Here is a 15552-nt window from a genome sequence, read left to right on the forward strand (position 1 = left end):
ACTGTTCCATCCATTATTCCCCTTTCTGCCTTAAATTTCTCACCTTCTGCATGTCCTTTCCTACTACCAATGAAAGTCTAAAAATTCTTTTATTTTAACGTTTATTTATTATTGAGAGACAGAGAGAGTCAGAGCATGAGCATGGGAGGAGCAAAGAGAGAGGGAGAGGCAGAATCCGAATCAGTCTCCAGGCTCCGAGCTGCCAGCACAGAGCCCGACGCGGGGCTCGAACTCCTAAACCGCGAGATCATGACCTGAGCTGAAGTCGGACGCCCAAACGACTGAACCACCAGGCGCCCCATTACCAATGAAATTCTAAAGTACCCGCATCCTGAAATACTCTCATCCTTCCTATACCTCAACTTCTCTAGCGGACTCTGTCAAGGTATTCTCCATTGTCAAATTCTTCCAAAGAGGACTCTATACTTCCTGTTTCTATTTCTTTCTCTCCTATTCAGCATCAACATATGTCAGAATAGCTAGTGGTCTGCATAGAAGTTCGGACCTCTGTATGAAATTACACGCCTGCTACTTAGCGATATCTTTGGTATGACTGAAACTTTTATTTATTTTATGGAAATAGGCTACGGCCTGTGCCTATGGCGACATACTTGTGAGAAGGTATGGTTTCCTTCAAAGAAGTAGACGTTCTTTTATCTGGAGAAAAGAGGTTAAGTCCAGAAAAAGGAAACCAGAGCTCTTACACATATGTACGAGGAAACTGGACCTCGTTCCCTGAGACTTTGAGTTTGATGTGTTTGAGGACCCTCCCAAGAGGTACAAGGGACAGTTGGCCTCTGATAAATGGAACGAGGCCAAGAGCTTCTCAGGAAGATAAGTCTTCAGTGAACCACTTCACTGAAAGAGAAGTATGTATTAAAAAAATTTTTTTAAGGTTTATTTTTTGAGAGAGAGAGAGACAGAGCGTGAGTGGGGGAGGGGCAGAGAGAGAGGGAGACCCCGAATCGGAAGCAGGCTCCAGGCTCTGAACTGTCAGCACAGAGCCCGATGCGGGGCTCGAACCCACTAGTCAAGAGAACATGACCTGAGCCCAAGTCAGCCGCTTAACTCACTGAGCCACCCAGGCACCCCGAGAGAAATATCTATTAATCGTAAGTTGCGATCTTCTTTTTTTCTTTTTTTCGTTCCTAGTCTTTGGAAAGTCTTGCTATGACATTCCAGGCTTATCTGAGCTGTTTTAAGTTTTGGAGTATAGGGACAGGATTGGAGCAAAAGAAAAGCACTCTGCCCTCCTTGTGGTAGGTACAGTCTTTAGCAATAATTTCCAAAGGAAAAAACTTTTTTTGCTTGAAGGTTCAAGCACTCTTCCCCACATTCCACTGCAACCTCTCTGTTGAAGCTTCGGGTGCAAAAGACACGAATAACCTAATGTAAAACCAGTGACCTTCCTAGCTATCGTCCAATGCATACTCTTTTCATCATTAAAAAAAAAAAAAGATTATTTATTTAATTTTATTTTTAGGTTTATTTATTTAGAGAGAGGACAGGAGGGGCAGAGAGAGAGAGAGAGAGAGAGAGAGAGAAGAAATCCCAAGCAGGCTCCACACTGTCAGCACAGAGCCTCATGTGGGGCTTGAACTCATGAATCGTGAGATCATGACCCGAGCAGAAACCAAGAGTCAGACGTTTAACTGACTGAGCCACCCAGGCGGCCCTAATGTCTATTTATTTTTGAGAGAGAGAGTGCACAAGCTGGGGAGGGGCAGAGAGAGAGAGAGGGAGACAGAGGATATGAAGCAGGCTCTACACTGTCAGTTCAGAGCCCAACACGGGGCTCAAACTCACAAACCGTGAGATCATGACCTGAGCCAAAGTCCGATGCTCCACTGACTGAGCCACCCAGGTGCCTCCTTCTTTTCATCATTTAAACTGTTAATGAGCCCCCCCCACCCCCCGCCCCAACCTCAATCTCTCTCAGCTCCCACACCACTTTCTAGGTAGTCTTCAACTTTTCTAATTTCTACTTTTTTTCTTTCTCCATTGGGCTCTTCTTCAATGACTCTTAAACATCAGGTTCATCTTTGAACCGATTCTCAAGTGGTCTCAACCTCACTCACAGAAGGGACTTCAAAATTTGGCTTTTACTCCAAACATTCTTTTGATTTCCATAGCAAATTTAAAATTGCCTGCTGTGAATCTCCACCTGGATACCCTATAAGTACCTCAAGTTCAGTATGCTCAAAACAGCATACTTCCAAATCTGCTTCTGCTTTTCCTCCCCTAATTGATTTCTCCACTTTGATTAATGAAGTTACCATTAATGGTTAATGAAGTTAATTTTAGTTCTTAAACTAAAATTTCTGACGTTTCTGTCTCCTTCACTTTCCAACTGTCAAGTACTTTTAAGTCTGCTTTAAAAAAATGTCCCTAGGGGCGCCTGGGTGGCTCAGTTTGTTAAACACCTAATTTCCACTCAAGTCATGATCTTGCGGTTCATGAGTTCGAGCCCCACGTCAGGCTCTGTGCTGACAGCTCAGAGCCTGGAGCCTGCTTCGGATTCTGTGTCCCCCTCTCTCTCTACCCTTCCCCTGCTCATGTTCTGTTTCTCTCTCTCTTGGCAATATTAAAAAAAAAAAAAGAAAGAAAGAAAAAGTTTAAAAAAATGTCCCTCAATACTGGCCTAGTTATTGATAAGATCAAAGTTTATTTTGAAAATGGTGCCGTTACAACTGGATATCCATGAACATAAAAATGAAGTTGAATCCCTTCCTCACTTAAAAATTAATTCAAAATGGTTCACAAATCTAAATATAAACACTTTTGACTTGGGTTAGACAAAGCTTTTTGTGTTATAATATCAGAAGTACAAGTAAGGAAAGAAAAATTTGGTAAAGTGAACTGCATCAACATAAAACTTTTGTGTTTCAAAGAATACCATCAAAAACAAAACACCAAAGAATACCATCAAGAAAGTGAAAGAACAACCTATACAATGAGAAAATATAATTCATATATCTGATAAAGAACATAAACGGAATATACAAGAGATTACAACTCGGGGCACCTGGCAGGCTCAGTCAGTAGACCATGCGACTTGTGATCTCTTGGGGTTGTGACTTCAAGTCCCACATTGGGCACAGAGCTCACCAAAAAGAAAAAAAAGAAAAAGAAAAAAAAGAATTTACAACTCAACAAAAGATAATCCAGTTAAAAATGTGCAAAGGACTTGGACAGACATGCCTTCAAAGAAGATGCACCAATGGCCAATAAGCAAGAAACATCTTTAGTCTTTGAGGGAATGCAAATTAAAATCATATTGAGATGCCAATTTATATGCACTAGAACAGCTATAATAAAAATGACAAAATAACAATTATTCCAAGGATATGGAGAAATGAGGATCCTCGCATATGGCTGGTGTATATGTAAAATGGTGCAGTGCTTTGGAAAATAATTAAATGCAGAATTACTGTATGACCTAGCAATTTCACTCCAATGTAAATACCCAAGGGAAGTGAAAACCTATATCCACATAAAAACTTGCACAAGAATGTTCATAACAGGGGCGCCTGAATGGCTCAGTTGGTTAAGTGTCTGACTCTGGATCTCAGCTCAGCCATGATCTCATGGTTTGTGAGATTGAGCCCCGCTGCAGGCTCTGTGCTGACAGCCCAGAGCCTGCTTGGGATTCTCCCTCTCCCCCTCTGCCCCATTCCCTGCTTGCCATATACTCTCTCTCTCTCTCTCTCTCAAAATAAAAAAATATATAATAATGTTCATAACAGTATCATTCATAAGAGTCAAAAATGGAAAAAAAACCCCAAGTGTTCATTAAGCGATCAATGGATAAACACATGCAGGATTATCATCGTATAATTAAATATTATTTGTCCACAGAAAGGAAAGAAGTACATGTTACAACATGGATGAGCCTTGAAATATGCTAAGTCAAAGAGGCCAGTCCCAAAAGGTCTTGTACTTTATGGTTCCATTCATGAAATGTCCAGTATGGGCAAATCTAGAGAGACAGAAAGTACCTTAGTGGTTGCCAAGGGCTGGGAGAGGTTAAGGAAGAATGCAGAAAGACTGCTAATGGTTGTGGGGCCCCTTTGGGGGTGATGAAATGTTCTCAGATTGATTAATGGTTGTGAATCTCTGGGAACATACTAAAAACCCTTGAATTGTAACACTTTTTTTTAAAGTAGGTGAATGATATGCTATGAACTGTATCTCAATCAAGCTGTTATATTTAAAAAAAAAAAAAAAGTCCCTCAAATCTGTCTTCTATTCCCCACGCTCATAGTCAGTCACTGCTTCAATTTGCAGCGAATACCAACTGGTCCCATTTTCTTCAATTTCCCCAGGTATAATCATATACTTCATTATCACTATAATCGCCTTTTTAAAATACAGATCTGTTCTCAGCAAAACCTGTAACATGCAAGTTATAAAGAGTAAACCTTATAAACATGACCACAGAAAATGAAAACTTTCCATTTTTTTAAGTTTATTGATTTATTTTGGGAGGGGGTGAAAGCTGGAGAGTAGCAGACAGAGAGAAAGAGAGACAATCCCAAGAGGGCTCCACACTGCCAGCAGGTAGCCCGGTGTGGGGCCTGAGCCCAAGAACCGTGAGATCATAACCTGAGCCAAAATCAAGAGTTGGGTGCTCAACCACCTGAGCCACCCAGGTGCCCCTAAAATTAAAACTCTCTATGTGATAAAACATGATCAAATTAAAAAAAAAAAACAAAAACTGGGGCACCTGGGTGGCTCAGTTAGTTAAGCATCCGACTTGTCTCAGATCATGACCTCATGGCTGGCGGCTTTGAGCCTTGCATCAGCCTGCATAGGGTCAGTGCACACCCTGTTTGGGATTCTCTCTCCCCTCTCTCTGCCCCTCCCTGACTTGCTCTTTCTCTCTCTCTCAAAATAAATAAATTAATTAATTAAAATAAATTAAGGGGCCCCTGGATGGCTCAGTCGGTTAAGCGTCCGACTTCGGCTCAGGTCATGATCTCACCGTTCAGGAGTTCGAGCCCCCGTATCGAGCTCTGTGCTGACAGCTCAGAGCCTGGAGCCTGCTTCTGATTCTGTGTCTCCTCTCTCTCTCTCTCTCTCTCTCTCTCTCTCTCTGCCCCTCCCCTGCTCACACTCTATCTCTCTCTCTCAAAAATGAATAAACATAAAAAAATTAAAACTAAAAAATAAATAAAATTTTAAAAAATTGGCAAAGAAGTGTGCAACTCATATGACAAAGGCTTAATTTTCATAATATACAAAGAGCTCTTTCATAGCAATAAAAGAAAGTGAACAATGAAAGACAATAACAGGCCAAGCACAGGAACAAGCACGTGTACAGGAAGATTCAGTAATGGCCAAAACAAAAAGACATCCAAACTTAGGAACAAAACAAATGAAAAGAAAAAGGGTTTTGTTTTTGCTTTTGTTCTCCCTACCGAGATTGTTAAAAACTATGATGACTGACAATCCCCAGGCCTGGCTAAGGTTTTGGAGAATAGACACTTGCAGGGTGCCTGTCTGTGCTGACAGCATGAAGCTTGCTTGGGATTCTGTCTCCCTCTCTCTGCCCCTCCCCTACCCGTGCTCTCTCTCTCTCTCAAAAAACAATAAACATTTAAAAAATTAAAAAAAATAAAAAAATAAAATAGACACTTGCAATACACGTAAAGTTTGTAAACATTCATTTTATTATTATTATTTTAAGTGTTTATTATTTCAAGAAAGAGAAGGAGAACGTGCGTGGGAGCCGGGGAGGGGAGGAGAGAGAGGGAGACAGAAGATTTGAAGCAGCCTCTGCACTGTTAGTGCAAATCCCGATGGGGGGCTTGAACTCATGAACTGTAAGATCATGACCTGAGCCAAAGTCGGACGCTTTACCAACTACACCACCGAAGCGCCCCTGTATACATTATTTTCGAGAGAGAGAGAGTGACAGAGTGTGAGTAGGGGAGAGGCAGGGAGAGAGGGAGACACAGAATCTGAAGCAGGCTCCAGGCTCTGAGCTGTCAGCACAGTAGAGCACACAACTCTTAATCTCAGGGTCCTGAGTTCAAGCCCTACATTGGGTGTGGAGCCACCTTAAAAAAAAAAAAAAATGTTACCTATAATCTCACCTTGCACTATATATTCTCCCTAACATACCAGTCACAACTACATCGATATTATTTTCAATTCCCCAGGAAACACCAAGCTCTCTTGCACCTTAGGGCTGTCTATATATGTTCCCTCTGCCAAGAATGCTTTTTTCTCCCATGGCTAGCATATTTTTTTTTTAGGTCCCAGCTTCCATGTCACTACTGAGAAAGGACTTCCCTACTCACTCTTCCTAAAGAAGACCCTTCTCTGTTAATCTGTTTTAAGTGCTTGTTGTTTCCTTCAATGCCCGGCTTGGTATCTGCCGTAGAGTAGGCTCTCAATAACTACAGAAGGAATAAATAGTATAGGTATCAATAAAATACTATGTCCTTATTAAAAAGAATAAAATATAAGTATATATATGGACTTGAAAACTTGTCTAGGTAGGGGCGCCTGGGTGGCTCAGTTGGTTAAGCATCCAGCTGCAGCCCAGGTCATGATCTAGCGGTTCATGAGTTTGAGCCCAGAGTGCAGCTCTGTGCTGACAGCTTGGAGCTGGGAACCTGCTTGGGATTCTGTGTCTCCCTCTCCCTCTGCCCCTCTCCTGCTTGCACTCTGTCTCTCTCTCTTGAAAATAAACATTAAAAAAAAAATGGTTTTAAAAAAAGAAAAAAGGAAACATGTCTAGGTATATGCTTCTTCCCTGTATATATATATTTTAATGTTTTATTTATTTATTTTGAGAGAGAGCATGCACATACTCGTGCACAGGAGCACAAGTGGGGGAGGGGCAGACAGACAGAATCCCAAGCAGGTTCCATGCTGTCAGCATAGAGCCCATCGCAGGACTCTGACCTGCAAACCGTGAGATCATCACGTAAGCCGAAATCAAGAGTCGGACGCTTAACCAACTAAGCCACCCAGGCGCCTCTCTCCACTGTATATTTTACCTTTTTTTCTTTTTTTTCCAGGTAAGCTCTATGCCCAACACAGGGCTCAAATTCACAGCTCTGAAATCAAGATCACATGCTCTACTGACTGAGCCAGCCAGGTGCCCTTCTTCACTGTGTATTTTTAAAATAACGTATGTTCATTTTTGTAAATGTATTTTTTTACTTAAAAATATGAAAAGTAAAAAGTGAAAGACACACTGCATTCCTGTTTATTTTTAAGATTAACAAGGGTTAAACTTTGGGGGTGTAATACACAACACATATACATTACAGACGTTATAGACATTAACAAGGGTTCAACTTTGGGGGTGTAATACACAACACATGAGCACACATATACATACACACGTTATAGACGAATGCATACCCATGCTTTCTGCTTGTCTAGATGTATGATTTTTAGAACGGTTTCTATAAATACATATACCATCTTACCACTCGGATATTTTTTCTTTTAACAACATATCAAAAACATTCTTTTTGTATCAGTGCATTTCGATATGCTACACAGTAGCCCATAATATGGTAGGGGACACCACAATTTATCATTCCTTTAGGATGCACTTCTATCCCAAATAAGTCTGCAATAAACGTCTTTGTGCATTTATACTATGAACGTCTCTCAGAGAATCTTATAGGAAAAGTTTACAGATACGACATTGTTATTTCAAAGGTAGATACAGATTTTTTAAAAAGTTTTGAAGCGTATTTATTTTGAGAGAGAGGCAGAGCACGCACATATGCTTGGGAGTGGGAGAGGAGCAGAGAGAAAGGGTGACAGAGAAGATGCCAAGCAGGGATCTGCGCTGTTAGCACAGAGCCCGGTGGAGGGCTTGAGCCTGCAAACCACCAGGTCATGACCTGAGCCGGAATCAAGAGTCAGATGCTTAACTGACTGAGCCACCCAGGTGTCCCTCAAAGGTAGATACACTTTAAATTCTGAATAGAATTGCTAGGTTTCCCTTTCCTAAAGTCCTGATTCTTATTCCCACCACATCCATAAAGAGTGTCTTGTTATATCCCCGCCAAAACTAAATATTGATCATTCTTTTAAATTTCTCGTCTCATAGGTAAAAATAGGGTATCATTTCTATGTTGAATGTTATTAGTGAAGTAGGATATAGTTACATATGCTCACGTTTTTGTTGCAGTTGCTCATGTTTGTGTGATCTGCCTCCTCATAGAAGATACTTATTACTTCCAAAAAGGCAGTGGCCAAAAGCATGGTTGGAATGATCTCCTTTCTGGGGTGCCTGGGTGGCTCAGTCAGTGGAGCATCGGGATTCTTGATCGTGGCTCAGATTATGATCTCAAGGTTTGTGAGACTGAGCCCTGCGTCAAGCTCTGCGTTGACAGCACAGAGCCTGCTTGGGATTCTCTCACTCCCTCTCTTCTGCCCATACCTTGCTCGTGTGTGCACGTGCTCTCTCTCTTTCAAAATAAATAAACATAGGGGCGCCTGGGTGGCTCAGTCGGTTAGGCGGCCGACTTCAGCTCAGGTCACGAACTCGAGGTCCGTGAGTTCGAGCCCCGCGTCGGGCTCTGTGCTGACCGCTCAGAGCCTGGAGCCTGTTTCATATTCTGTGTCTCCCTCTCTCTCTCTGACCCTCCCCCGTTCATGCTCTGTCTCTGTCTCAAAAATAAATAAACGTTAAAAAAATAAATAAATAAATAAATAAACATAAAAGACAAGAATGATCTCATTCTTAGGAATGAACAAGTTATACATAAACACATGCACATGTGCACAGGAAAAATATGGAGCATTATACGAAATGGTTAACTCTAGTGAGTGGGATTATAGAGGCCATTTGCTTTATCTGATGTATATTTTTGTGGAACAAATGAAGAGAGAAAAAGAAGAATAGGTGTGCTTTGTTTGGTAGTAAAAAATAATAGTGAAAAATATTTTTAAACAGAACTAATTATATCACTGGTTGTACTCAAACCTCTTCAATGACTGCTGCCTACAATATAAAATTCATATTGATTAATGAAGCACTCAAAACCCTCCACCACTGACTTTATTTCCAGCCTCCTCATTCACTCCTATCTAATCGGGTCACACAGACTACCTTTATACTCTTTGTGTTATATTTTCTCTGTCTGGAACGTGGTTATTTACCGTATCCGCCAGTGGCCATCCCTTCAAGGCCCAGCTCAAATGTCCCTCCACTTGTGCTCTTTCCAATGCCCAGAAACAATAATCTCTCTGGAGTACTTACACAGAACTTTTTTTTTTTTTTTTTTTGACATTTACAGTTCCATTATGGGACTATCCACAACCTTGTTATGTTTTAAAATTGAATATACACATTAATTTCTTTAGTTTCCCTTCGTTTTCTCCCAGCACTCAGTACAGGGCCTAGAATTATAAAGGAGCCCTCGTGTGGGGCAGAATGGCAATAGGCCGTGTCACTACTGAATTATCAGACTTACGAGAGATGGAAACATGGGAGACTTAAAAGACTCATTAACTCCCATGATGACCCCACATGACTGTGCAGATCGTGTCTGCACACCCCATGTCACCATGCACGACAGAGTTATGTGAATAAACCCCCCCCCCCGCACCCTCAGCAGTGCATGACTTCCGGTCTTGCATGGGGGACTTGGGGAAGAGATACAAAATTCAGGCAGAAGGAAGGGTGTGGTAGTGACCAGGAAGGTTTCCTCTTTGAGAAGATAAGTTGAGAAAGACCTGAAGGCCTGACAATTTAGGAGGGAGAGAGATAGGAGAAAATAGTGTTCTAGGTTGAGGGTACCGTGTGAGAAAGAGCTCGAAGGATAGAGTATGGTATGTTTGTGAACCTGCCAAAATGTCTGCATGGCTGAAGTGTAGAGGGCCAAGGGATGAGAAGAGGCCGGGAAGTTAAGTAGGGATCATATCACAAAAGGCTTAATATGCTAGGTGAAGGAGTTTGGACTTTATTCTGAGTACCACAGAGACAGCTAGCAGGTTCAGCACTCTAATAACATGAGCACAAATTTTAGAAAGATTACTAAGATTACTAAAACTAGTTAGGGGCTTTCATACTAACAGAGGGTGATGACTGGAAGGTGGGCTCAGAATATCAGGTAAAGATTGGGGGCCTGGCTGGCTTGGTCAAAGGAGCACACGACTCTTGATCTCGGGGTTGTGGTTCAAGCCCCACACTGATGTAGAGATTACTTAAATAAATCTTACATGGGCGCCTGGGTGGCTCAGTCAGTCAAGCGTCCGACTTCAGCTCAGGTCATGATCAGGTCAGTGAATTCAAGCCCTGAGTCGGGCTCTGTGCTGACAGCTCAGAGCCTGGAGCCTGCTTAGGATTCTGTGTCTCCCTCTCTCTCTGCTCCTCCCCCACCCATGCTCTGTCTCTCTCTCTGTCTCTCAAAAATGAATGAACATTAAAAAAAAAATTTTTTTTTAGGGGCGCCTGGGTGGCTCAGTCGGTTAAGCATCCGACTTCGGCTCAGGTCATGATCTCACAGTTCGTGAGTTCAAGCCCCGCGTCGGGCTCTGTGCTGACAGCTCAGAGCCTGGAGCCTGCTTCACATTCTGTGTCTCCCTCTCTCTCTGCCCTTTCCCTGCTCATGCTGTGTCTCTCTTTGTCTCAAAAATAAACATTAAAAAATTTTTTTAAATTTGTTTTAAATAAATGAAATCTAAAAAAAAAAAAAAAGAATATCAGGCATGAAAGGACTTAATACGTACATCTGATGTAAACCTCTATTTTCAAGTAAATTTCCCTGAGAGGCAGATGGTATGATTACTTGTTTGATTTTGTTTTTCCTAAACTACAGACAACAAAAATAATCCATAGAAATAGTTGTGACAAAGCAGAAAAAATAATAAAGAACCTGACCTGGGGGTGTTTATTCAATAAACATTTACTGATCAACTATTATATATTGAGTCTTTGGCACTAATCTCTGTATACCCATAGAGATGTATTATGGATTAAAGCCACTGTAAGCTTCTAGACATGTCCTATCTGATCATGGAGAAAACCCTTTCTGAGAGCTGGTGACCCTCCTCGTAGAAGAAAGTCTTTTAGAAAATATTTCAGCTAATCTCAGTTTGTTTCTCCACAACAGAGACAAGGTTACATATTCATTAGAGATCAGGTGCTGACTAACTTGACATTTACTGTCCTTTAGCATTCACGGCCTTGAATCCTATTGGTTTTGGAAGAATAACCTCACGTTTAGCCACTGCAAGGAGCCTGTGCAGACTGACCTTCCCCTGTCTCTCTCTCCCTCACTGGGAAGAACTAGACTTCTTCAGGCCTGTCACAGTTTCACCAAGGGGATTGTCTCATGTCTGGGGCATGTTTATTTTCATCTCTGATTGTTCCATATCACTTTCCTCCTCCTTTATCACTGCCACTTTGGAGCCATAGATAACATATTACAACCTAAGAACAAAAAACATTTGGAATGTTTGGTACTCAGACAGGGAGAGGTGTCTGGGAGGGAGCATAGGCAAGAAAAGGGGAAAGGTAAGGTGTGCTGACACTCCCTGGCAGTAGGCATGGGAAATCCCACTTGCAAAGTCCTGGAGACAATGGCTCTTGCTTAAGAATCAGAGTCAGGGGCGGGTGGGTGGCTCAGCCGGTTAAATGTCTGAGGCTTGATTTGGCTCGGGCCATGATCTCATGGTTCCTGAGTTTGAACCCCATGTCAGGCTCTGTACTGACAGCACTGGGCCTGCTTGGGATCCCCTCTCCCTCTCTCTCTGCCCCTCTGCCACTTGTGCTTGCTCTCACACTCTCCCAAAATACATAAACTTAAAATAAAAAAAAAATAAAGAGGGGCGCCTGGGTGGCGCAGTCGGTTAAGCGTCCGACTTCAGCCAGGTCACGATCTCGCGGTCCGTGAGTTCGAGCCCCGCGTCAGGCTCTGGGCTGATGGCTCGGAGCCTGGAGCCTGTTTCCGATTCTGTGTCTCCCTCTCTCTCTGCCCCTCCCCCGTTCATGCTCTGTCTCTCTCTGTCCCAAAAATAAATAAAAAATGTTGAAAAAAAAAAATTTAAAAAAATAAATAAATAAAAAAATAAAGAGAGAGTCAGAGCCCAGTTCTGGAAACTGCAAAAATTACATAATCTGTAAAGTCTCTTCCAATTTAAAAAATTTACAATTCTCATTGTAAGATTTCACCAGCATGTCTATTCGTCAGGTTGATCCGTAAAGTGAAATAAATCATTCTCCACTGAAGTTAGGACTGAGGACTCAAGCCTCAGAAAAATCTTGGAATAGTAGAAGTAAATTTCTGGGATTTCCTACAGTTCCCGCAGTAGAGTCCTGTAAAAGTTATCTAAAGCATTAACAACCCTCTGCCTCTAACTTTTGGCTCCTCTGCCAATATAATCGTCAGTAGGACAAAATTACAGGCATACCTTTTTTTTTTTTTAATTGCATTTTGCTTTATTGTGCTTTGAAGATACTGTGTTTTTTATAAACTGACGGTTTGTGGCAACAGTGCGTTGAACAAGTCTATTGGCACAATTTTTCCAACAGCATTTGCTAACTTTATATCTCTGTCACATTTGGTAATTCTCACAATATTTCAAAATTTGTCGTTATTATCATACTTCTTTTGGTGACCTGTGATCGGTGATCTTTGATATTACTACTGTAATTGTTCTGGGGTGCCCCAAGCCGTGCCATATAAGATGGTGAACTTATTGGATAAATGTGTGCGTCCTGACTTGCTCCACCGACTGACCATTCCCACAACTCTCTCCTTCTCCTTGGGCCTCCCTACTCCCCAAGACAAAAATTCCCCAAGACACGACAATATTGAAATTAGGCCACTTAATAACCCTACAATAGTCTCTAACTGTTCAAGTGAAAGGAAGAGTTGCACATCTCTCACTTTAAATCAAAAGCTAGCAATGACGAAGCTTAGTGAGGAAGGCATGTTCAAAGTTCAGACAGGCTTCTTGCATCAAAGGGTTATAAATGCAGAGGAAAAATTCTCGGAAATGAAAAGGAAATGAAAAGTGCTACTCCAGTGAACGCAGAAATGATAAGGAAATGAAACAGCCTTATTGCTGATAATGGAAAAAGTTTTAGAGGTCTGGATAGAGGATCAAACCAGCCATCACATTTCCTTAAGCCGAAGCCTAATCCAGAGCAAGGCCTTAAGTCTCTTCAATCCGATGAAGGCTGAGAGAGGCGAGGAAGCCGCAGGAGAAAAGTCTGAAGCTAACAGAGGTTGGTTCAGGGGGTTTGAGGGAAGAAGTCATCTCTATAACATAAAAGTGCACGGTGAGGCAGCAAGTGCTAACGTAGAAGCTGCAGCAACTTGTCCAGAAGACCTAGCTCGGATAATTAATGAAGGCGGCCACGCTAAACAGCCAACCGATCTTCAGTGTAGACAGACGGCCTTCTACGGAGAGAAGATGCCACCTAGGACTTTCATAGCTACAGAGGAGAAGTCGGTGCCTGGCCTCGAAGTTTCAGAGGACAGGCTGACTCTCTTGCAAGGGGTAATGTGGCTGGTGACTAAGCTGAAGCCAGTGCTCGTGCACATTCTGGAAGTCCCAGGGCCTCAAGAATTCTGCTAACTCGACTCTGCCTGTGCTCTGTAACTGGAAGAGCAAAGCCTGGACGACAGCACATCTGTTTACAACATGGTTTACTGAATATTTTACCCACCGTTGAGACCTACTGCTCAGAAGAAAAGACTTCTTTCCAAACACGACTGCTCATTGACAACGCACCTGGTCACCCAGGAGCTCCGATGGAGATGTCTGACGAGATTCCTGCTGTTTTCACGCCTGCTAGCACAACAGCCATTCTGCAGGGCGTGGACTGAAGAAGTCTACTTCAAGTCTTATTTAAGAAATGCATTTTGTGGGGCACCTGGGTGGCTCAGCCGAAGCATCCGACTTCGGCTCAGGTCATGATCTCATGGTTTTTGGGTTCGAGCCCCGTGTCAGGCTCTGTGCTGGCAGCTCAGAGCCTGGAGCCTGCTTCAGATTCTGTGTCCCCCTCTCTCTCCGCCCACCCCTGCCTGTGCTCTGTCTCTCTCTGTCTTTCAAAAATGAATAAACATTAAAAAAAGTAAAAGAAAAAAAGAAAAAAGAAATACATTTTGTGAGGCTTTAGCTAGCAGAGACAGTGATTCCTCCGATGGATCTTGGCAAAGTAAATTGAAACCTTCTGGAAGGGATTTACCATTTTAGATGCCATTAAGAACATCGGTGATTCGTGGGAAAGGGTTGAAGTATCAACGTGAACAGGAGTTTGGAAGATGGTGATTCCAAATCTCTTTGATGACTTTGAGAAGTTCAAGTCCTCGGTGGAGAAGGACCTGCAGGTGTGGTAGAAACAGCAAGAGAACTACATCGGAAGTGGAGCCTGAAGCTGCGACCGAGTTGCTGGAATCTCAAGATAAACCTTGAACAGATGAGGAGTTGCCTCTCACGGATGAGCAAAGAAAGTGGTTTCTCGAGATGGCATCTACTCCTGTTGAAGACGCTGTGAAGCCTGTCGAAATGACCACAACCGATTTCGAACATTACATATATCTGAGCTGATAGAGCAGCAGCAGGGTGTGAGAGGACTGGTTCCAATTTTGAAAGAAGTTGTACTGTGGGTGAAATGTTATCAAACGGCATCGCATGCTACAGAGCAATCATTTGTGAAAGGAGCCAATCAATGGGGCCAACTTCACTGTTTTCTTATTTTAAGAAAATGCCACGGGTGCCCATCTGGCACAGTTGGTAGACTATGCAACTCTTTTTTTACCCAAGTTTATTTTTAGAGAGAGAAAGAGAGAGAGAGAGAGAGATCTAGAAGGGGAGGGGCAGAGAGAGTCGGAGAGGGCGAGAATCCCAAGCAGGCTCCATGCTGTCAGCACAAGGCTTGATGTGGGGCTTGATCTCACAAACACTGAGATATGAGCTAAGCTGAAGTCAAGAGTCAGACGCTTAACTAACTGAGCCACCAGGCACCCTGAGCATGCAACTCTTGATCTAGGATTCTTAAGTTCAAGCCCCACATTGGGCCTACAACTTATTGAAAGAAAGAAAGAAAGAAAGAAAGAAAGAAAGAAAGAAAGAAAGAAAGAAAGAAAGAAAGAAAGAAACTGCCATAACTACCCCATTCTTTAGCAACCACCACCCTGATCAGTCATCAACATCAAGGCAACACCCTCCACCAGCAAAAAGTTCAGAGGATGGTTAGCATTTCTAAGCCATAAAGTACTTTTTTTTCTTTTTTTAATAATTTTTTAAACGTTTATTCATTATTGAGAGATAGAGAGAGACAGAGCATGAGCAGGGGAGGGGCAGAGAGAGGGGGAGACACAGAATCCGAAGCAGGCTCCAGGCTCCGAGCTGTCAGCACAGAGCCCGATGCGGGGCTTGAACTCAAACCATGAGATCATGACCTGAACCGAAGTCAGACACCCAACCGACTGAGCCACCCAGGTACCCCTAAAGAATTTTTTTTCTTAAAATTTATTTTAGAGGGGTGGAGAGGAGCAGAAGGAAGAGAGCGAATCTCAAGCAGGCTCCACACTCAGTGAAGAGCCCACTGCGGGCTCG

At 42.6% G+C, this 15552-nt stretch overlaps 1 protein-coding gene across 9 annotated transcripts in view; it reads right to left on the reverse strand.

Annotated features, from left to right (window-relative positions):
• SLC2A3 (solute carrier family 2 member 3) overlaps positions 1-15552 on the reverse strand; it is a 90062-nt gene that overhangs the window by 59783 nt on the left and 14727 nt on the right. For 4 of the 9 annotated variants that reach the window (XM_058743783.1, XM_058743784.1, XM_058743782.1 and 1 more), the window contains exon 3: positions 6306-6404. The exons of the other annotated variants lie outside the window; for them this stretch is intronic. In XM_058743783.1, coding sequence (XP_058599766.1) covers positions 6306-6404 — 99 coding nt within the window. The remainder of the gene's footprint in view (positions 1-6305; positions 6405-15552) is intronic. 9 annotated transcript variants of the gene reach the window in all.

The sequence above is a fragment of the Neofelis nebulosa genome, chromosome 8 (assembly GCF_028018385.1).
Source record: "Neofelis nebulosa isolate mNeoNeb1 chromosome 8, mNeoNeb1.pri, whole genome shotgun sequence".
Lineage (NCBI taxonomy): Eukaryota > Metazoa > Chordata > Mammalia > Carnivora > Felidae > Neofelis > Neofelis nebulosa.